This window comes from Pinus tabuliformis, chromosome 2_1 (genome assembly GCF_031772625.1).
Source record: "Pinus tabuliformis cultivar Carrire ecotype Pingquan chromosome 2_1, CPIR1, whole genome shotgun sequence".
In the NCBI taxonomy this organism is placed as follows: domain Eukaryota; kingdom Viridiplantae; phylum Streptophyta; class Pinopsida; order Pinales; family Pinaceae; genus Pinus; species Pinus tabuliformis.
Genome location: NC_142299.1, coordinates 684,468,989 through 684,491,651, shown reverse-complemented (window position 1 = coordinate 684,491,651; position 22,663 = coordinate 684,468,989). Strand labels below are relative to the sequence as shown.

General features: G+C 39.4%; 1 protein-coding gene across 2 annotated transcripts in view; it reads right to left on the bottom strand.

The window, feature by feature from the left end:
* Nucleotides 1-498: 498 nt before the first annotated feature.
* LOC149202452 (putative mitochondrial import inner membrane translocase subunit TIM21) overlaps nucleotides 499-22,663 on the bottom strand; it is a 194,648-nt gene continuing 172,483 nt past the window's right edge. For both annotated transcript variants that reach the window (XM_089403176.1, XM_089403175.1), the window contains 4 exons: nucleotides 14,166-14,347; nucleotides 6,547-6,595; nucleotides 6,320-6,439; nucleotides 499-776 (listed from right to left, as the gene is read on the bottom strand). In XM_089403176.1, the coding sequence (XP_089259302.1) occupies nucleotides 618-776; nucleotides 6,320-6,439; nucleotides 6,547-6,595; nucleotides 14,166-14,347 (510 nt within the window). In that variant the 3' untranslated portion in view covers nucleotides 499-617. The remainder of the gene's footprint in view (nucleotides 777-6,319; nucleotides 6,440-6,546; nucleotides 6,596-14,165; nucleotides 14,348-22,663) is intronic.

The window sequence follows — 22,663 nt, the reverse complement described above, 5'->3', positions numbered from 1 at the left end:
CTTAGATTTGACTAGGGAAGCATCCTTTGGGTATCTCAGCAAGGTTTTCCTTGGGATAAAAAGGTATCATCGCAATCTTCTTATTGCTTACATGCAACGAACAAATTTCAAGTTAATTAAATCATGGTTATTACAGGCGAGAGGGCTTCCAGGACTATTGCAAATACCCAAAGTTAAACCAAAAAAAACCTACCCTGGTCTGATAATACGTGACACCTCTAATCTGGTCAAATCTAATTTATTTTCATCCACTAAATTACAGGAATATTTACAAATAGTGCATGGCACTTTCGAAAAGTGCCAGTGAATTGTCCTAACCACATAGATTTGAAACAAGTATTAATGAATAGATTTTGAAGAATTAATGCCCTACGACACAAAAATAGGTAATAATGCCTTGAAATTTCTTGCATCTTGAGTAAAAAAATCAGCAATGCTCCAAAATTCGGCATAATCGTAAAATGTAGACAAAACAGCATAGCCACACTAAGCAAACGATAAGGAACAAGATAAATTTTCATTATGTGAGTGATATCTTAAAAAAATATGGGAAAGGCAAAACCAACTCGCCTCCCAAACTATTTATGCCAATAGAGATGCAAAATTTAATTCATACATCAAGTTGGAACATATGACTCCAGCATTAACTGTGCCTTGGAGGGCGAAGTGACATCCACAATTAAATATGTGAACTTCCAGTTCTTATCCGTTTTATCTTTGAACATTTCGCTGTAGACTTTACCAGCTCCATGTGGACCACGAATGTAAAAGTTCACCTGAAAGAAAAAACCTAGTCAACTTGAAAAGTTCAACACAAAGTTCACCAATCAATGTCACTAGTATTCACTTTAAACCCAACATAATAATAGATCAAAGACCTAGTCAACTTGAAAAGTTCAACACAAAGTTCACCCAACAATGTCACTAGTACTCACTTTAAACCCAACATAATAATAGATCAAGTTACATTACAACGAAATTGCTTAAGAGTAAAATGTTAATCTTTGTTCAAATACTTAACCTAATTTATAGGTATAAAAGTGTTCCTAACTATTAATAAGTGATCCTGGCAGAAGCCATAATGTTTGCATATTAATAATAATAATAATAATAATCTAATTTTAAGGTCATGACCAAGCCAGACACCAAATTGGTGTATGAGACTCTCTTGTTTATGGGACAAGGGACCCACCTCCGGGCAAAAATTTGACTGCTAAAGTTTATGGTAATGTACATACTCTACCCAACTCTGGATTTGAACCTGTGACCTCCTGAAAAAAAGCCCAACCTCTTAACCATTAGGCCCACTCAAGCTACCCCACGAAAAAAAAAAAAAACGAATTTCCATAGAATCCTTTGGTAAAACCAAGACCACGATGTAAAATGACAACTCCATATTCAAAGGAGAAAGGATGAAGATCCAACTGTCAAAAATCAGTTTATTTAGGTAGTAGAGAATTTTTTTACTTGCAACAAGCACAAATATAATCTTTCCTGAGCACCAATATCTAACATTGAGACCACTCAAACTGTTCTTTCTGCCATTGTAGTTGTCAAAACTTTAAAAAGTGGTGCTACAAACCAAACTGATTCATTCAATCAAATATTAAAATAAATAGGACAATGATGAGAAATCCTCAAGTATAAAATATAATTTAATATTAATGAAGGTGATGATGGAATTCTTTGATATACATAAAGATGAATATAAATATTGAATGAAGGGTTAGTGATGTATGAAAGGAAAGTGACCATTGACAGGAGGTTCCTATTGATTAACTAGGTCTAATTATGTAATTATATTCATTACATCCCACCCCTCATATGAAGACCTTTACTCATCATGAAGATTGCCAACTTAATTCCTCGAGCAACTAAAAAGATGTACATACCATAGTTGTAAAAACTGGCCAGTTTGAACCAGTAACTGGTCAAACCAGTTGGTCAGCCACCCCCAGTCATTGAACCATTTGAAAAATCCGGTTTTGGGTAAGGATGTCCAGTTTGGCAGTTTCATAGCATCATTAAGGTAAGGATGCCAGAAAACTTCAGATATTTTACATGGTAAGGATGTCCAGATTCATAGCATCATTAGAAATTAGTATGGACAGTATCTGTATAATTAAGTTCGTGGTTCAGATTCTCAGAAGACACAGAAGGACAGAGTTGATTTTGTGACATAGTTGACTGTAGCAGTGGAAATTGAATGTACAGGACAGATTTCAGTTTTATGCTTGTATGTAGTGATTAATCCTCATGAAGATAATGCTGGAAAATGATGATTTTGAAGAAGCCGTTGTTATTTAATTTTATCCCCTCCATTTTGTGTTGCATAGAGCAAATTAGTCTCTCTGATTTAGATATTCAAGCATACAAAATCTGTGCTAGAAAAGAATGGATGCTCGATGAACTGATTAGGGAAGCACTCCGAGTGATTTCAAAGTATATCTCCAGCTCTGCTTGACAACATGCTCAATCTGAATTTGATAAAGAAACTAGCAGTACCATTTGCACTTTGTGCCATTTTGATATATGCACCCTTATATGGTATATAGATGAGCAAACTTGCATATTTTGTCTCTAATGGTTTGGAATCATGGTTTGAAATCTTTAAAATATTATTTTTCATTATAAATATATTATTTTATGTTTTTTCAATTCTGGTTCATTGAATCTGGTTTGATCCGGATCCGATTCAAAGCCCAGTTCTGGTTTCTAAAACTAGGGTACATACAAGTAACAACATAGATCTGAGTAGTAGTTGTTAAAAGATGAAGTAGCAAAAATAATGCAACATAAAACTTGGTTCTGGAATTCAGTGGGTACCATAGAAGATCCAATGAACACTATCTCCATTTTCTGAAAATTGTCATGGACATGAGATGTAAAATTGTTCATCCCTGTTTGTTGATTTATATTCTAATGTAATCATTTGAATTTTGATTTTATATAATTGCTACAGTCTGCACAAAAGATTTATTTGATTCTTTGGGAATCGTCATCAATATTGTAATGTCTCTAGGGAATTTTTGCTCTTAGGGTTATAAAATCACGAGAGGAGTTATACCGATTTTCACAACATTCCTTTCAATCTCAAACAGATATAGAGTACACAATGATATAGTCAAGCAGTAGATTCACAATAGCTCACATCAGTTTTAAATTAACAGGGGCTATTACACCAGTAGACCTGGTTGTATAGCATCCATAACAGTGGCCGTCCCTCCAGTATCAACGCTAACAGTTTATATATGATTGCTACAACAGGTAATACCCTAACCACTAAATCTGACCCATTAACTAAGTTACATGGTTGGTTGTAAACTGAGAAAACAGCTTAACAGTGACCTCTCTTAGTTCTGCTACTCCAGGGATGCTCTAGCTGAGCTGGCCGACCCGCTGTAGCTTCCCACAGTGTATATGGTGGCTCTAAAACCTCGACACTGATTCCAACTGGAGCCTATGATCCTTGCTAATCCACCCTCTGCTGCCACATTAGTAGTCCGTTACAAGTTCCGAGGGTATGATGCAGCCTTCCTAATCGCCTCAGAGGCTATAGTCTGTTGTGGGAACCCTTGTTGCCACAGGGTGTCTCTCGCTTTCAATTCCGCCTTAAACTCTTGCGTGGTGGTAGACTCCTGTCTGGTTGTAGGTCACTGCTACAACGTTAAATGCTGTACAGGAAACTGCTGACTTGGAGTCCGAGTTTTGATCTGCTAGAGTGGTGAAGGGCTCTTGCTTTGCCTCATGATTTTGTCACAGGGTAAGCCCTAGCGAACCGCACAAGTATCCTTCCTAGCACCTTTGATTTGCCATAGGCATGCCACAGGATTAATCCACAGAAACCTTCACGTTGTCACAGAAGACAGTGTGTTTTTTCAAGCCAATATCCCACAGAAATCTCCTTGCTTGCCAAAAAGACCAGATAAAAGTGCTTCAGAAAATTATGCCAAACAGTGGAGATAAAGAGAGGGGATTGGCTAGGGTGGGATCATCACCACTGAAACCAATCAAAAGAAAGAAGGGGTCTTAAAACCCTCAGAGCCTCAGCCCACAAAACAGAAATTTCTAATCAATCCATGAATGAGAAAATGACTTCTCCTCTCTTATTTATAGATTCCTTTTGGGATCTCTGCTCCTTATTTTAATGTGAGGGCTTACAAATTTCCCTCCACTTAGCCCCAATTTTGACTTCCTTCACAAGTTTTGCCCCAATTACACCAATTTACCCAATGTTGCCCCAAAAGTATTGGATAATGGGTTTCCCCTTTATCCATTGACCATAGCCTAGGGGGTTGGATAGGCTACTTTCCTCCCTTAGGCAATCAATTCATAGGGAACATTACAAAACTGATTTTGAAAAAGGGATCAAAAATTCATTGATGGATCTTGGATGTATTGCTTATCAACTTATCTTTTGAGGTAAAGGTTTGTACTACAATTTCATTTACAACTTTATTGAATTCAATGATTTATCTATTTGGCATATGGTATGAAATGTCATTTTTTATTCTGTCAAGGGACGCTTGGATGTCCTGTAGTGATGCAAGTGTATCTTTGAGATCTTTGTTCTTCTATATTTGTAATGTTCTTTGCTATCTAAGAATCTATTGAGAAAGAATAAAAATTGACCATTTTACTGACAAATTTCTAGTTTTTTCATCAAACCGCATAAACCGATCAATCACATGCAGGACTGTCAAGGCTATTTTAATTTGTTTTCTGTCATTTCTTTGTGGCTATATCTCAAAAATATGTTTTTAATTCTTTGACCCAAATTATGCTTCATCTAGACTCTATTGTATAAGCCATCAGACTCATTGATATCATAATTACTAAATTGCTTCCCTGCTTTATGAACGGACTGGAGCTTGGCACTTTTAAATTAAGATGTACCTTTTATTTATTTTAATTATATTCCCTTTTCTTTTTTAACATAATTATAATAATAGGATACTTTATCTGATAACTTATAGCCTTGAGATAATATATCCTAAATCTTATTTAATCAATCTTATTCACTCGTGTTTTGTTCCACCTAACCAACTTAAGTAACCCTTGTTATGTTTCTCATTGCTTCGATAATGGAGCCTTCCGATCTTCTTCTTGATGTTTATTTTATTTTTGGTTGAGCAGGTTTCCACACTGATTTCAGAATCATTCAAGCTTAACGGCGGCAGCGGCCATATCTATTCTCACTGTTGTGGAAGCAGACAACAGAGAGATTGTAAAGAACTGATGGTTTTTACAGTTTTTAAACCCTCAGATACACAAGCCACAATGAATATACAAAGCACACTGGATTAGTTAAATTTCCAATGGTAGGACTGATATGATGTAAAGATTTTGCAGTCCACAATATTTTTGTATAGACAATAGTATCTCTCGTCCAATACCTCAAATAAAAAATTTGAACAGGTACATTTTGTGATATCAATTTGGACCACTGCTATGGATAGGAATACAGCTGTTCAAATTCTTTCTCAGATGGTCGATATGTTTACTGCTTGTAAAATTATATGGATGTCAAAATTTATGGTACTCAATAATTCTGATGCCACTAACTTTAGTACACTGCTATAGAATCTAAGCACAGTGATTCTTCTGATAAGACTCACAGTGATTCATGCTTCAGATTGTTTTGTTTTTGGTCATTCAAATTAAATGTCAGAAAAAAAAATTAGACACAAGCCAAAGGGGTCTTTCGCCACTAACAGACAATTTTGGCCACGGGCCAAGGGCCTCAAATTTTCCCAGGTAAGTGTTACCCCAGAGAGGCTCCAATACCACTGCTACAAACCAAACTGGTTCATTTAATCAAATATCCAGAATTGATTGGACAATGATGAAAAACTATAAAGCTAATAAAAATGAATGTGATAATTGATGTCTTTTGTACAGATAAAGATGACTATAGATATTGAACGCAGGGTTAGGTCACGTATACAGTATGAAGGGATGAGACTGTTGGGAGGAGGTGCCTATTGATTAACAAGTTTTACTTGAGTAATTATACTCAATACAAGTGGTTGTAAGCTTGAACAGAATAACAATCTTATTGAATTCAGTTTTGGGTAGCAGAGCTGGCATTGAATGGTTCAGTGAATGACGACTTATGACACACGTCCTATATGATTATATACAAGAGAAATTGTGACCTCTATTACAGAAATTAACAAGTGTATTCCAAAATACAAGCCTATGAATACACTACTGAAGTAGTATACAACATAAAAAGTGGTTCAATAGCAAAAAATTGTCACCATACTAACTTCCTGTGAGTCATGAATTTCACTTTCTTTCCATATTGAGATTTTACCTCTACACGTTCAACTCCATCTTCATCAGTCCATGTTCTATTTGGAATCCGTTGGCGAGCAGCCCGATTCCTACTCTCTTGGCCATAACCAGTGATGGGAGATCCTATTCGCACTTTAACCTGAAATACAAGGATTCAGAAAATTCGAAATTCCTGTAGCCAAGTCTAGACTCTACATTCAGACCCAAAGTAAAACTGCATGGGGCAAAAGATATATTTCAACTAACCTGGCTATCCTGCTGCACTCTTTCCAAAGCCTTTCCAAATATCTTGTACCTGCCCCAAATATCAAGAGAATACAAACAATGAACATCCAAGCAATATATCCAAATGTTACAATGTTCACGTTTACAGGCATTACAAGTTTGAGTCAAATATCACAAAAAGAATTGGACAGCAAATAAAAGAATATATGGTTCATAATCAGACATTCCTGTGGAATTATCAGTAAAAAAACAATCTCTATTTTGAATGTGTGAAACTCTGAAATTTAAATGTATATATAGTATATCAAAGAGGAACAAATTCAGGCTATGAATTTAACTGACCCTACTCAACATCATCTGTCGTTCAGCATACAACCCTACAAAGCTGAAGATTATACCATATTCTTTCAGAAGTTCACACCAAGTTGCACATCATTTATTAGAGTGAATGCACAGAAGTGGCCTAGGTCAAACTTGGGTGACTAAGCAAAAAGATTCAAACATGGGATCAATTGCAATTCAAAGTTTGAATCACCACCATAAATAAGAATCACAATCCAAAAAGATTTATGAAATATTTCTCTTGAGATTATCAGCCAAACAAGACCGAAATTGTTGCTTCCTTTAATTGTATGCTACCATTACTAACATAGATAAATGTAAAGACAAATCCTCAAAGTGCAGGTCAAGTGTGTTGGAAAATGTAACTAGTTTCGGTCTTCATAATGACCTTTGTACTTATGAGTTATGACATTGTATATTTTTGTAAAAAGAAGAAAAAGAATTATTATTTTCAAGCATGGCTTTCATGCTTAAGTTGATTTCTCACTAGGTCAAGCATGTTCTTCATGATTCTAGGGTTTGTCAAGTCAAAAGAGTATTTGTCATAAGTTTTGAAGTCAACTCCCATTTGGATTTTGACAAGAGAAAAGAGAATTTTATTTTAAGTAAAAATGTCAAATTTGTCCCTACAAGCCCAAGTCGGCCCTTCCAGCAAAAGTTGGCCTAGGAGAGGCCTATTCAACCCCTAGAAAAGGGTATATATAGAAGAGAGCTTGAATCATTTGACGACATCCAAGTAAATTCGATCTCTTGTGCAAGGAGCTAAAAAAATCAGCGAGAAAGTTAATAGAAAAAAGTCAAATCAAAAGGAGAAGAAGAGCGAACTCAAAAGAGAGAGAATCTGACCTAGAAAATCTCACACGTGCAAAAAATTCAGAGTTGCAGGAGGTCATGTTGAGAAATCTAAAGGGGAAAGATTAAAGTTATTTCTCTTACTTGATAACTGCTTGTGATATCTTTTTACTTATTAGCTTTGTTACTTATTATTATGTGTGTATCATCAAACAGCTACCAAAAAGTTAAAACAAGAAGAACAAGAACACAAAACATAAGCTACAAGCCAAGGCCAAAACCTCTCCACTTGAGATGAAAACCCGCAAATCTCCTCTTCCTTATAGATTCTTCAATTGACGAATTCCAAGACCTTAAGACTGAGACCAATACCCTCCAAGACCAAGTCCAACCTCTTCGACCCTCTACTGCAGAATTTCCGGCGTCCACTGCAGATCTGAAATTCCGGCCCCCCTGCAATTGTTGCTGCCACATGTGTGAGATTCGGTCTGCCTTCTGAGCCTTCCTTTGACCTTCACTTGCCTTTCTCTGACTTTTGGGGCTTGAGGATGACCCTTGGTGACCTTCGCTTGACCTTCTTGTCTTCTTTTCTCCAAGATCAAACTTGTAGATAAAAACCCTAGATCTGTTGCAGAAACCCTAGTCCTCCTTAGCACGTGTGAGAAAGAAATAGCCCAAACAAGATCTTCTTTGTCCTCTTCCTTCTTCGTTGCCTTCTTCTTCCTCATTCATTGCTAGAATGAGAGATGGATGAATTTGTCTCAAGGAGAACGAGTTTCATCCTATATATAGGCTCTTCAAGGTGGACATGGCTCTTCCTTTTAGGCTAACTTGCCAGCTGACAGGGCAACTTGGACTTGGAGGGTATTTAGACACTTTTAAAGACAAAAATAATTTTCTTTACAAGTTACAATGTGCCCAATGGGGTCTTCAACTTATGACAATGACTCTTTCGACTTCTTGTTCTAGGACAAACCCTAGAAGCACTCAATGGGTGCTTGACCTATAAAATAAAAGACCTTGAGCATGAAACCCATGCTCCAAAAACAATAATAATACTTCTCTTTCATTTTACAATTTACAAGAATCAAAAGTACATTTTATATTTATGAAGACCGAATCTAGTTACACATTTTTCAACACTCCCTCTTAACTAGGGAGGTATTCATAGATGGTACATGGACATTCTCAATCTAAAGAAATCTCATAAGAAGAGTCAAACTGGTAACCCATCTGTCTAGCATCATATAAACCAACATTGTCACATAGCAAGGCCTTGATTAACAGCTCTATCTCTCCACAAGATCAGAGCACAATGTTGGCGAGACCAATGATTTATAGACACCATCATCATTGTCTCTCAAAGTTCATACTCCACCCGGGTGTTCACAGAGCCGACCTTCTTTTGTACTATTCTTATCTTCGATAGCTAGTCCTCAAAGAATATCGAACCACGACTACTCTTATCTTGGATGCCCTACCTCATCCTCAAAGAGTATCAGATGTCAGATGATTACCCAATCCTCAATTTTGTCTTCCCAAGTGGAAACAAGAATGATGTGCCTATCTCCCCCTCTCAACTAGGGAGGATAAATCAACCAAACCAAGCTTGTCTCTCAAATACACAAGCTTCTTATTAGGAAGAGATTTTGTCAATATGTCAGCTACCTATTCATCAATGGAGACATATTGTAGTTGCAATACCCCATCTTTTACTAGCTTCTGAATGTAGTGATACTTGTTGATATGCTTTGTCTTTACATGAAATATTGGGTCTTTAGACAATCGTATACAATTGGTGTTATCACAATGTATCATTGTACGGTCCATAGGTCCTGCAAATAGATCGAATAGCAGCTTCCTTAACCAAACCACTTCTCTACTTACCTCACAGGTTGCAATATAACTCAACACTACTCAAAGAAATTGTATCTTGCTTTCTACTCATCCATGAGATCATGGAGGATCCCAAATTGAAACATCCTTCTGTAGTGCTCCTTCCATCTTGTTCACTGCCTCCCCAGTCGAAATTATATCCCATCAAGTGGACATTATTCCTCCTATCATATTTTAGGCAGTAACGGATGGTTCATTGCAAATATCTCAGAATATGCTTTGCTACTACCCAATGATCATGCTTTGGCTCCCCTTGGAATTGAATGAGAACATTTACTGCAAAACATATGTATTGTTGAGTATTCACCAATTACATCAGTGAGCCAATCAGTTGTCTATACTTGGAAGGATCCACAGGGCTTGATTCGGAACTCCTCAGCCATTTCAAGTTGCAGTTGTCATTAGTTTGCAATCCATCATGTCCAACCTCTTCAACATGTTGATCACATACTTCCCTTGACCCAGATAGATTTCATCAAGTCCTTGCTAGACTTCTAGTCCTAAATAGTAATGCATCAAGCCCAGATCCTTCATGTCAAATTTTGTTGCTAGTTGCTTATTACATTCTTCAATTCGACCTTCTACACCTGTCAAGAGAAGATCATCTACATATGGAAGAATGATTATCGGTTCTCCCTTCACAACCTTGATATAAAGGTTTGGATTAGCAAAACTCTTTCTGAATCCTAATCTTTGTAGGTATGCATCCATCCTAGCATACAATACCCTTGGAGCTTGCTTGAGGCCATATAATGCCTTCTTCAGTCTACAAACATATGTCGTTTTGTCTTTGACTTCAAATCCCAAGGGTTGTTCTATGTAGACTTCCTCATCAATTGCGTCATTCAGAAATGCAGTCTTGACATCCATTTGGCGGATGTTACAACCCATCGATGCTGCCAAAGAGACCAATGAACAAATAGTTGTATACCTTGTTGTCCGAGCAAATGTCTCTTCATAGTCGATGCCTTCTTGTTGAGAGAAGCCCCTAGCCACAAATCTTGCCTTATACTTGTCGATACTTCCATCTTCTATATGTTTGATCTTATAGATCCATTTGGAAGTTACCACATATTTGTCTTTGGGCCTAGGTACGATCTCCCAAACTCCATCCTTCATTATAGATTGATATTCTTCACTCATGGCATCCTTCCATTCTTTATGATTGACAGCTTCTTCAAATGTGGATGGTTCTGCTTCTATTAATTTTTTCATCTATGTTGCATACCCAGAATATCGTTTGGGCTTCTTGCTTTCCCTGAATACGCCTTGATCTGCTCCATGACCTTCTGCATCAAGTAGTGTAGACTTCAACTAGTTAGGTCTCTTTCTTGATTCGGGGATGACCACATGTTGAATAGGTTCACTGGGACCTTCATCTTCAAGGTGAGATTCTCCTTCTTCCTTGTCAACTTCTTCTTCAAATATTGGAAGTTCTTCATCATCAGAGTCCATGCAAAGCTCCTTTGATTTCTTGAATGCAATACTTTCGTCAAATATGACATCTTGATTGACTTCTATACAATGTCCTTCCTTTATGTATATTCTATAGGCCTTAGAGGAGTTGTTGTAGTCAATAAATGTTCCTCTCATGCTTGATGGATCCAACTTCTTTCTTGTGTCCTTCGGTATATGAATATATACAGGACAACCAAAAATTCGGAGAGGATCTACAATTGGTTTCTTCCCAATGAATACTTCTTCGAGACTCTTGTTATCCAGTGACTTGTGGGGACTTCGATTTTGAATGTATACAACTGTCTTCGTGGCTTATCTCCACAGAACTTTTGGTAGATCTTGATCATGCAACATTGCTTTTACACTTCTTCAATGGATGGTTCTTTGTTCTGCAACTCCATTTTGTTCGAGATTGTATGGGACTATTAGCTCCCTCTTGTTGGAAAATCAAAGATATTATATTAGGGCTTGATTCTCCTTTCTTGATAATTACTTGTGAGTGTGTTGGCTTCTTTTACTTCTATATTATCTTATCTTTCATCAAGCAATTATATATACATGAAGATCACAAAACAAGAGACACAAGATATAGGCACATGCCAGGGAAAAACCCCCCTCGAGGGGAAAACCAAGTCAAGATAATTCTTCCTTTCAATAGTATTCCTTGAGACTCTTCACCCTAGACCAAGACCAGACTTTCCCTCCACACCATGTCAGCCTCCAAGATCTTCGACCCCTTCTAGCAACTTCGACTAGGCAACAGTTTCCAGCAACATGCAGTTTCTGGCAGCAACAAAACCCTAGGAGACTTCGATCTCCCAAACTAGACCACGAGAGAGAGAGAGAGAGAGGCCAAAAGCTCAATTTTCTTCTTCTCTAGAGACTCCCCCAAACTCGCACTCCTTTTCTCCTTCCAACAGTAGACTTCGCACTTCCCAGCTCTTCTAGAGATATCGAAGACCAATCCTCCATTAGGATTTCTAGGCCTTGGAATCATCTTTACAAGATATATTCCCAAACCCTAGCCTTGAGAATCATCTTAACCCTTAGTAGAAAGCATGTCACCTTGCTTCCCGAGCAAGTAAGCCATATAATTGAGTCTCTCTTCTGAATGGGCCTTAGGAATCACTTCCTATCCTCTTATCGATCTATTCATATAGTGATTCCCCTTGTACCGTGTCTCCTCCCAACATTGAAACTCTGTAAAAAGCAAGGATCCTTAGCTGAGGTGACAATGGGCTATTGCTCTATTGTTTCCTTTGACCTAGTAGTTGCTCTATAGGAGCCCCTCCTAGGACACCTGCTAGTTTGAGCGCTAACATGACCCACACATGCTTCATGATATTTATTTCACACCTGCAATCCATCTCATTGACCACCTGCTATTTCTGGATAGTGAATATGGAACATTCTCCTACAAGAAGTATTTTATTGTTTTATCACTCATGCATCTTGAAGGGTGCACTTAGTGATCTCTTGTAAGTGGATCTTGGAGCACATCCTCCCATGTTAAAGATATTCTATTGTATTTTTGTATGCCAGCACCTCAAATGGTGCATTATATGTGGATCATTTGACATCTTGACATGGTATTATGCCTATTTTTGATGGTGCACCCTTTCTTGGGGATATGTATTCTATTTTCCTTCCTGTTTTAGGATGTGACAACGTCTCTTAGAGAATATGGAGATCATGTATCCATTTGAAATGGTCAAACATTGATTGATGGTGGATCTAACAACTCGATATTATAATATTACTTTGACTTTTCATGGAGTTAGTTGGAGAATAATGTATTTTATTGTAAGAGAGAAGAACCCACTTCTATAAAGAAAATCTTTCTCTCCATTTGAAGAGGTAGTCATTGAGGATCTCTCCCTTTGGGCTACATTGTACATTACTTTGGGAGGCATAATGGAAGATTGGAGGTATTACTTCTATTTCATGCCAAGCATTTATCTTTACACTATTTTTCATATGTTGTTTATTATTGTAGGAAACACTTGTAGTATGTTATGAAGGCCTTGCAATGAAGTATCATTCATTTGGATGGTGTAATGTGAGGATGTGTTCCCTCTTATTTCCATCGTTGTTGTGTTAAGCCTGCATCTAACAAACCTACTTGTTGCTAGGATAATATGACATCACCTTCATAACAATGCTTAATAATGGCACCCCTAACTTTCCAAAGTTAAATTCTGCAATTGTTTTCAGAAAGATAACAATGATTTGTAGTATGTATAGAAACTCTTGTTTTTCCTTACACATTAATGTATTCACCCTCTTATATCCATGTCTCTTTGACTCCATTTCGCCAAGATTTGGTAGGTGCTAGTCTTGGGGTTTTCCATCAACTTTTGTTCTCACACCATTCATCTTTTCTTGAGCCTCACTCTTCAAGAATCACCTAGAGCCTCCAGTCCATAGCTTTATCAATCCTATTCAGGGATATCCCCCTTTTCTTGGTGACTAGCCAACCTAAAGAAATAGGAATAGCTACTAAGGTGACAGTTTGGTAGCCTGCAATTTTACACTTCTGCAGGTGCTAGATTTTGTTGCAACACTATGCATGGATAAAGAAGCACAAAATGCTGACAAAGGAGTTGTTGCAATGTCTAGCAAAGAACAGAACTAACCCATTACCAGTGTTGCAAACATCCCAATTTTGCGATTGTTTTTCCTAGTCGATGTTTGCCATTTTTAGCGATATTTTGGTGGTATCTTAATTTTGCCGATTTTGACCGATATTTTCGCAATTTTTACACTTTTTGGTTTTCTGGAACCTTGTCGATTTTATCCCGATGTCGATGTTTGCAAAATTGCTCGTAACAGCAATGAAGACTCTAACAACAAGGAGATTCATATGTTCCCAGCCAATAAATGTAGAAATTAGATGTCAGTAAAACTTCAATATGGTAACAAGCTAAGGTGTCTTGTGAATACTATACATGTCACGACAATCTAGTAATTTACCAATGGATGAAACATGGACAAAACGTGTGCACTATAAGCTGAAGCGAACTGACATTGAATAATCTCAAATAAATTTGTAGGAAATATCCATCCATTCTGCAAGCATTTATGACAATAATATAAAAGCCATAGATTGAAGTGACAGAAGTATAAGGAAGAAGAAAGTAAGAAACTCTCACTCTTTAGGTTGAAAGATAAGCTCTTTAAATACAGCATATGCAGCAGCACCAGCAATAGCCAACCCGGCAAATATAACAACACTGTAGGAAGCACCCTCCACAAATGTTACAGGCTTCACTGGAATTTGGTCTGTGAGAGGATCAAAAGGGTCCTCTTGTGTAGTAATATCTTTGTTATGTCTCTGCAGAAATTAATACATTGCATCAAATTTCTCAGTAGCTATAAATTTGACAATACAAACCTACACCTCAGCATAGTACAGCCAACCAAAAATGCATTATCAAGCAACGAATACTAAAAGAATCACAATAAATGACTAATAACAAGATAGTTAAAAGAATATAATTAAATAAGTTGAACAATATACAAATATATAATATACTTGAACAAAGTCAATTCCAGTCATTGAAGATGTCTGCCGGGCTCTGGTCTAGAGGTTGAGACAGGTTGCTGCCATGTAAATTGACCCAGGTTGAAAAGCTGGTGGGCATCAAGCCCTGGAACAATATGGTTTTTGGCTGAGATTGATAGCTCCCTGTTTTGAAGCAGGACCATGATGATGGGTAGATGGGTTTCATAGCTCCCCATGGACCGAAACAAGTGTTTACTCCAACTAAAACAATTAAACTCCAACCCTTGCAGACTGTAGATCTCTACTTAAAGGAACCTTTCAATTTGAAATCAGGGGTGATCGCTTACAAATCCTATGTAATGCTGTCAGATGGCATTACCAAAAGCAAATATACTACTAAACTAGCTTTCAACAACCTTACCTAGGATCTCTTAGAAGGTTAGCACAAGTCCCTAAATAAATAGTAGTAACATCTACAGTCTACAACGTGCATTATCTTCAAACAACCATCCCCAGCAATATTAAGCTAAAAAGTGCGCATATATCCTTGTAATATCTCCTTATATAACACACAGTAAATGCCTGCTAAATAGTGTCATTCATATTGATAATGGAGATTACTTGCCATATCTAAGGCTAAATTTTGAAAAGTAACCTGGCCCAGCAACAACGGCTAGAAACAATCATTACAGATGTTGCCCACTAGTACTGGTTGGGGGACAACCCCCAACAACAATGATGACCCACTACCTGATGTTGGAATCCTCCCTACTAAGCTTAATAATTTTGTTTGTGTTTGTGTTTGTGCTCGAGCTAAGGGCCATCTTTTGTTTGTCATGTAAATTGGATATTTTTGTATAGCCCTAGGGGAAATCGAGAGGACTTATGGGTGTTTTTGGTAATCAAGCATCTCAATTTTTAAGCTGTGATAGTGCTTGTGGCAACCACGTCTACAACCTGCTCTTTTTTGTATAAAAGCCAGCTATGTATATATTTTGATCATGTTAATAGTTCAAGGATGTATTTTATTTATAAAAAATATTGGAGAATGTTGAAATTTGGATAGCTCGGAAGGTATTTCTGAGCGGAGAAAACCCACAAAATAGAAGTTGTGGGCGAAGTACCCAAGCCTGGGGGTTTTGGACCCAAAATGTGGGTTTAAAACCAGGAAAATAATTTTAATTTGTTTTTTAAGTCATGTAGGCTCAGGTCGGCCAGCTAGGCCAAGGGACATGACAGTTGGGGTTTAAACTTTAAACCCCATGATCAACTATAAATAAGAGGTCAATGGAGAGGACTAATCACACTTGTGAAGGACCACATGTGTGGACTGAAAAAACCTAAGAAGACTGCAGAACTCAAAATAAGAACCACAGAAGACAAGAGGCCAAGTTTGGTAGCTGATCTATATAAGGAGAGGACGAGTAGCATCCAAGAAGAGACCAAGGTGTTTTTCTGTCTGTTGAACGAGAAGGAGAGGCTGGCCAAAATTCTGTTCTGTGGATAGAGAGGTCTGCAGCCCTAAACGAGGGCCAAACTGCCTCAGATCTGTGCACAGGAGGGCCGAAAGGCCTCAGATCTGTGTACAGGAGGGCCAAAAGGCCTCAGACTAGTGAACAGAAGTGAGCTGAGTTTGTTTTATGGTCTGTCTAAGGGTGAACAGAAGGGCTGCAGGGCTGGCCTGAGCCCTAGTTTGAGCTGCAGCCAAGAAAAGTCTGATCCTAGGCTCAACAGGGGTAAGAGATGTGGCCGAGATCATAAGAAGTGAGGCCGGAGCTGCCTGGGTTAGGCCGCAGCTGGAAAGGTGGTCCGAAGTTGGTGGGAAGACACTGCAAAGCCTCAGGAACGAGGACACAGACCTCAGACCTGTATAACAGGCCGAGTTGGAGCAAAGCTTGGGAAGAAGGCTACGGTAGGTGTGAATAGCACTTGCTGAGTGGACAGCAAGCTAATAAGGAGCCTCGGGAGTCGCTGCATTAGATGACCAACAGTCTGATCAAGTGGGCTGTAGGTCCGAGGGACTAGATCACAGCCATGAAGATCAGCAGAGGCTGAAATGAATTTGGTAGCAGCTAAGGAAGAGGCTGGTTGATTAATGGCTGCAAAAGTGAAGTCTGTTGGAGCAAGGAGGAACTAACAGAAGGGGTTTGCAGTGCTGATTTAGTACAGAGGTCTAAAGGAGTATTTCCTCTGTGAGCAGCAGTTTGACAGTGATCTAAAGGGAGCTTGATCACTGTGTGAATATTAGAGGCAAAGGACAACTAGGAACAATGGACAGGAGGACTGAAACGGTTGATTGCTAAGGAGAGTCAAGCAGCAAGTTATTTGTCTCTGTATTTATGGGAAAATGAGGATCTGAAGGATTAGACCTCAGCCCTAGATGTATTTTTATTGTATACTATATATTCTAGTTTGTATTAAGGTTTCTAAAGGGCCATGATCCCTAGTACGGGAGCCCTATGATTGTTTCATTGATGGACTAATAATAACAAGTTTTGGGCCTATATATCTTGTGTACTGTTATTGATTTCACTACTGATATTTTCCGTTGTGCAAAGTTGTTCATGGTTGAGCACTGCTAGTGTGTTTATGTGCTAGTCTAGTCATAGACCAGACCTAGGGTGTATGGAAATTTCAACAGAGAATACAAAAATAGAATTTCATTTCCAATTCTAGAAATCAGGATCATATGATAACCTCTTCCCATTGCTTAGAAAAAGTTGAACCTTAGTCCTAGATGATTGAGAATGATCTCCATTTTTCTCCTATTGCCTCTAATTGAACACCATAGGTGCAATAGAAATGACAACTAATTGTTAATGCTTTCCCTGAAACACCTCTTGCTTCTCACCAAACATCAAGTGTGCATTGGATGCATGTTTTGTGCCATATATTTCACTCAAACTATTGCTCCTTAGAGATATTGTCTTGATGGACCCTTACTGATTCGGAAATAACCCTGAAACCTAGATTTTTGATTAGATAATTTTATTAGTGTCCACAAGTGACCAAACGAGTAGGTCAACAGCATATCACATACACAATCTGGAAGCACCAATGCAACCCTTCAAAAAAAAATATGGGAATGTGGATCTTTCTCATAAGGAAATGCTTCCAAAAATGAAAGCCTTATAAAATAACTTGAGAATGTCTGTCAGACATTTTTCAATTACATGACATTTCATCATTATTTATCACAAGTCCAATTCCTACAACGTAAAGTCCAAAATTGAAGTACTTTCCTAACATGCAAGATTGTTCAATACTTCATTTATTAAAAATACTAAAATGTCCATGACAAAGTGTTATGAGGTCATAGACAAGAAACTCTTATCTCCATAACACCCACTATGAGCTGCTTTTGTCCTTTGATAGTTCAAGTGGATGCGAAAAGTCTATTGTCGACTCAAATACCATTTTTTTGCTCAAGCAAGTTAAGTGTGAACGTGCAAAAAGTAGTTTGAAACAACTTCTACTAACCACTTAGTAAAAGTGGGAAATAATACCATCTTCTAATTTCACTGAAATAAATAAAAGTGAAAGAATTTTATATAATTTCTAGACTTAGAAATCTAAATGAATTCTAGAGATTCTAGAATATTAGTGAACCAAATTTGTTCTAATCTTAGCCAAACACCTCATTGTTGAGATAAGATGGTTGCTGGTGACCAGCCTGAACCACCCCATCCAGATATTCAAGCCATCTCGGACAAGTAGCATGCATTGTTTGAGGACATCCCACTAGGACGACCACCTGACAGAGGGTTTGAGCACAACATTGAGCTAGAGCCAGGGGTACAAGCAGTCATCACAACCCCTTACAAACATCCCAAGGCCTACCGGGATGAGACTGAGCGAGCCATTCAAGAGTTGTTGGCATTGGGGCACATCAGGCCCAGTTTTGGCCCCTTCGATTCATCAGTTGTCCTGGTGAAGAAGAAGGATGGTATGCTGAGGATGTGCATTGATTACAGGGCCCTCAATAAGAAGACTTTGAAGAACAGGTACCCCGTTCCCCAGATTGACAAGTTTATGGATGAACTTATAGGAGCCAAGTACTTCTCTAAGATAGATCTGCGTTCAGGGTACCACCAAATCAGGGTGCATGAGCAAGACATTCCCAAGACGGCTTTCTGCTGCCACTATGGGAATTTCGAGTTTTTGGTGATGCCCTTTGGGCAAACCAACGCACCAGCCACATTCCATTCTTGCATGAACCATGTGTTTCATGGGCAACTAAGGCGTTACATTATTTTCTTCGTTGACGATATATTGATCTGGGAGGAGCACTTGCAACATCTAGAAGAGGTGCTCAAGATCTTGGAGGGACAGCAATTCTACATGAAGCTGTCCAAATGCGAGTTTGGGCTCACAGAGATGCTCTACTTGGGGCACATCATTGGAGAAGATGGGGTGTTGGTGCACCAAGAGAAGATCAGGGCCATTTTGCACTGGCTTACACCTAGGAGTGTGACAGAGTTGTGGGGATTCTTGGGCATTTGCACCTATTAGAAAGTTCGTGAAGGGGTTCCATCACTGATCTGACCAAGAAGGGCGTGTTTGAGTGCACAAACGAGGCGCATGAGGCCTTTGAGCACCTCAAACTGGTGATGAGCATAGGGGCGGTCTTGATGCAACGGGTACACCCAATTGCTTTCGAGAGCCGGAATCTACTTCCCTATGAGTGGTTGTATTCCATTTACGACAAAGAGATGTTGGCCATCATGCATGCCTTGGCCAAGTTTAGATAGTACATGGTGGGCAACAGATTCAGGGCGAAGACAGATCACAACAGTCTCAGTTTTTTCCTTGAGCATAAACAGATGTAGGAGAGGCAGCAAAAATGGGTAAGCAAGATATAGGCGTATGATTTTGACATTGAGTATGTCAAGGGCCAGCAAAAATGGTTGCAGATGCATTGTCTAGGAGGTCAACTACCATATCGCTCATGAGCCTTGCCCCAGATTAGAGGGTGCAGTTACTAGTTGAGTACTCCAAAGATCGCCATGCACGCGAGGTTCTTGATGGCACGGTCCCATATGACTGATACAAGGTGATGAACGAGGTGATCTACTATAAGGATCAGATCTATTTGGTGCCCAACTCCCAACTGAGGGAGAAGATTATGTAGGTTGCCCATGACTCACCATTGGCCGGACACCAGGGGTTCACCAAGACATACAAGGCTATCAGGGAGCGCTTCTCATGGAAGGGCCTCAAGGATGATGTTTTGAGGCACGTCTGGGAGTGTGACACATGCCAGAGGAACAAGGGTGAGCAGACACACCCTGTTGGGCTATTGCAGCCTCTTCTTATCCCCGAGGGGAAGTGGGAGAGTATTTCGATGGTTTTCATCACGAGGTTGCCTATAGTACATGGCGAAGATTGCATCTATGTGGTGGTCAACAGATTGACAAAGTTTACGCACTTCTTTGCCATTCTGCTAGACCCTCAACCTCACAGGTAGGCGAGCTATTCTTCAGAGAAGTGTTTCGACTACATGGCCTTCCCAAGACCATTGTTAGTGACCGAGATAGCAAATTTATGGGAGGAATTTGGCAAGAGTTGTTCTGGTTAGTGATTACTGAACTTACTTCAAGCCCTGGCTACCATCCCCAGATCGAAGGGCAGAAAGAGATTGTGAACAAGTGGCTGGAGGGCAATTTATGCAACTATGTGACGGGCCAGCAGCATGCATGGATATGACGGTTGCATTTGGGCAAGTAATGCTACAACACGACTTACCACATGTCCATGATGCATTTGGGCGAGTACTGCTACAACACGACTTATGATGCATTGACTTTTGTTGACATGGTTTTTGGAGACAACATGGCTCCTAGGGCCAAGGATTGGATACAAGAGAGTCATAATATCCTTCGGGCTCTCAAGGATAACTTACATACTACGCAGAACCAACAGTAGTTGTATGTTGACAAGGGCCAATTAGAAAGGCAATTCGAGATTGGAGATTTGGTTTTTTCAACACTCTAGTCATATAGACAGTCCACGCTCAAGCAGAAGGGGGCCAAGAAGCTTAAGCCTGGTTTTTATGGTCCATATCAGGTCACTAGGCGGGTTGGAGAGGTAGCGTATGAGTTGAAGCTGCCTCCAAGGAGCAAGGTCCATAATATATTCCATGTAACTTGCCTAAAAAAGGCATTGGATCGGCAGGTTACGACAGCTTGAAATTTCCACCCTTGGATGATGAGGGACACTTGGGCTTGGACCCTCAGGCTATTTTGGACACTAGGGAGAGGTGGTTGTGCAATAGGGCCATCAAAAAAAAATTTGTCAAAAGGAGGAATTTGCCCGATGAGGATGTCACTTGGGAGGGTGAGCATGTACTCCAGCACCCATTTTGCAATTGCTTGGGTGCAAGCAACATTTAGGCGGGGAGGACTGTGATATTCCCACTTAGCAAATTTTGCTAAGTGAAAAAAACAATACACTTTTTCTCAATATTGCTCCATTTTGATATTTTGGGTTGTTAACTTTGGAAAAGTGGGTTGGAGGATCTCATGCCCAAATTTTGGCTAAAGAATGGCCCAACATAGGAGAGATAAGGCAAATCAAATAGTAAGTGGATGGTGGGGGCCACCCAAAAAGGAAATACGCTCCCTTGGACAAACTCGCACTTTGGAGGGAGAGGCTCAAGAGGGTCGATGTATGCGATCCACATGCAGAGAAGGGAGCTCAAGGATAAATAGGAGAGGAATACATCATTTGGGGGCTTTTTGACACTTAGACAAACTCACTCACTAGCACGCTTGATTTGTTGAACCAAGCCTCTATGTGTTGTTCAACACCAGAGAAATCCAGGGAGAAATCTCACCTCTTCTTCGGTGGACTCCGAGTGCCATCCTAGGAGAGCTATTGTTGTGCATTAAGGTTGTTCGGGAGGTATTTTCTAAGGCAGATCCGTGGTTATCTGAAGCAAGGAGGACGCAAAAAGGGGCTACACTTTCCACGGGGAAGCAAGTGTCATTGCAGCGAATTCTCTGAGCTTTGAGGGGTTATCACAAGGGTGAATTGGCAACCATTTTGCAAGGGTTTGTTGGGCTTACCAAGAGGCCATACTTCAAACTGAATTTCTTCCTTTTGGGCAGTGCAGAGGTGTCTCATCTAGGGACAGCTCAGACATTGGTGTAGGCTACTTATTTTGGAGGCTGGTTTGATGATTTGGGAGCTGAGTTGGTTCGGAAATATTGTTTTTTCCACGATCTTGGTGTTTGAGATAGAATCTTAAATCTCTGACACCACCAAATCAAGAATCACAACAAAGAAACTTTGCACAACGGAATATCAACAATAGTAAATCTACTAGTGCACAAAATATAGACAACTTTTCAAAATTTTGTACAATAGCCCATCTTCATTATATTAATCCAACTGAATAATACAACAATCTAGGGCTCTTGTACCAGGGATAAAAGCCCTCATACATCCACTAGTACAAGAATACAAAACTGGGGCTTGGTGTCAGTCCATCGATAACCAATCTACCCTCAGCAAGATACTTTGACCATCTGGTTGTTGCATGCTCTCTCAACTCCTCTTGGTCGTGCCCTGTGCCTACCCGATCCTTTGGCTCCACATCTATAGCACTGCCTCTATCAACGATCCAAGTCCATCTGGCCACTGAACGTCGGCTATCTAATCTGCTCACTAGTTGTGCCTTAGTCCATCAAGGGCACAACACATCGTGACTCTTGTTGAGTTGTTCACAACTCCGTTTTTGAACAACTCACAACTGCCCACTTCTACTCCTCAGCTACTCAAGGACTTCAACGCACTATGGTCTTCCTATGTTGCTCCAATAAAGACCAACATAGGGCATGGAGGGTTGCCACATTTCACTGCAAGATGTCCATCTCCCACAATGAACACAGACAAGGAGGACTGCCCATCATCTGTTGTAGAAGTCCTTCTCCACACACAAGTCTAGGGTTGCTCAGCTGTTCTCTAGCTGATCAAACCTTGAGCTCATCTTTTGACACTCTAGCAACCACCTAAGTCCATGAAGGTGTTGCACACCAAGCTCCAACTTCGGCACTATCACACTGTCCTCCAGCAGAACATAAATGCCCAATCCAATGTCTATACTCGATCCACTCTCACGTTGCCCTCCAACAAACCATGAGT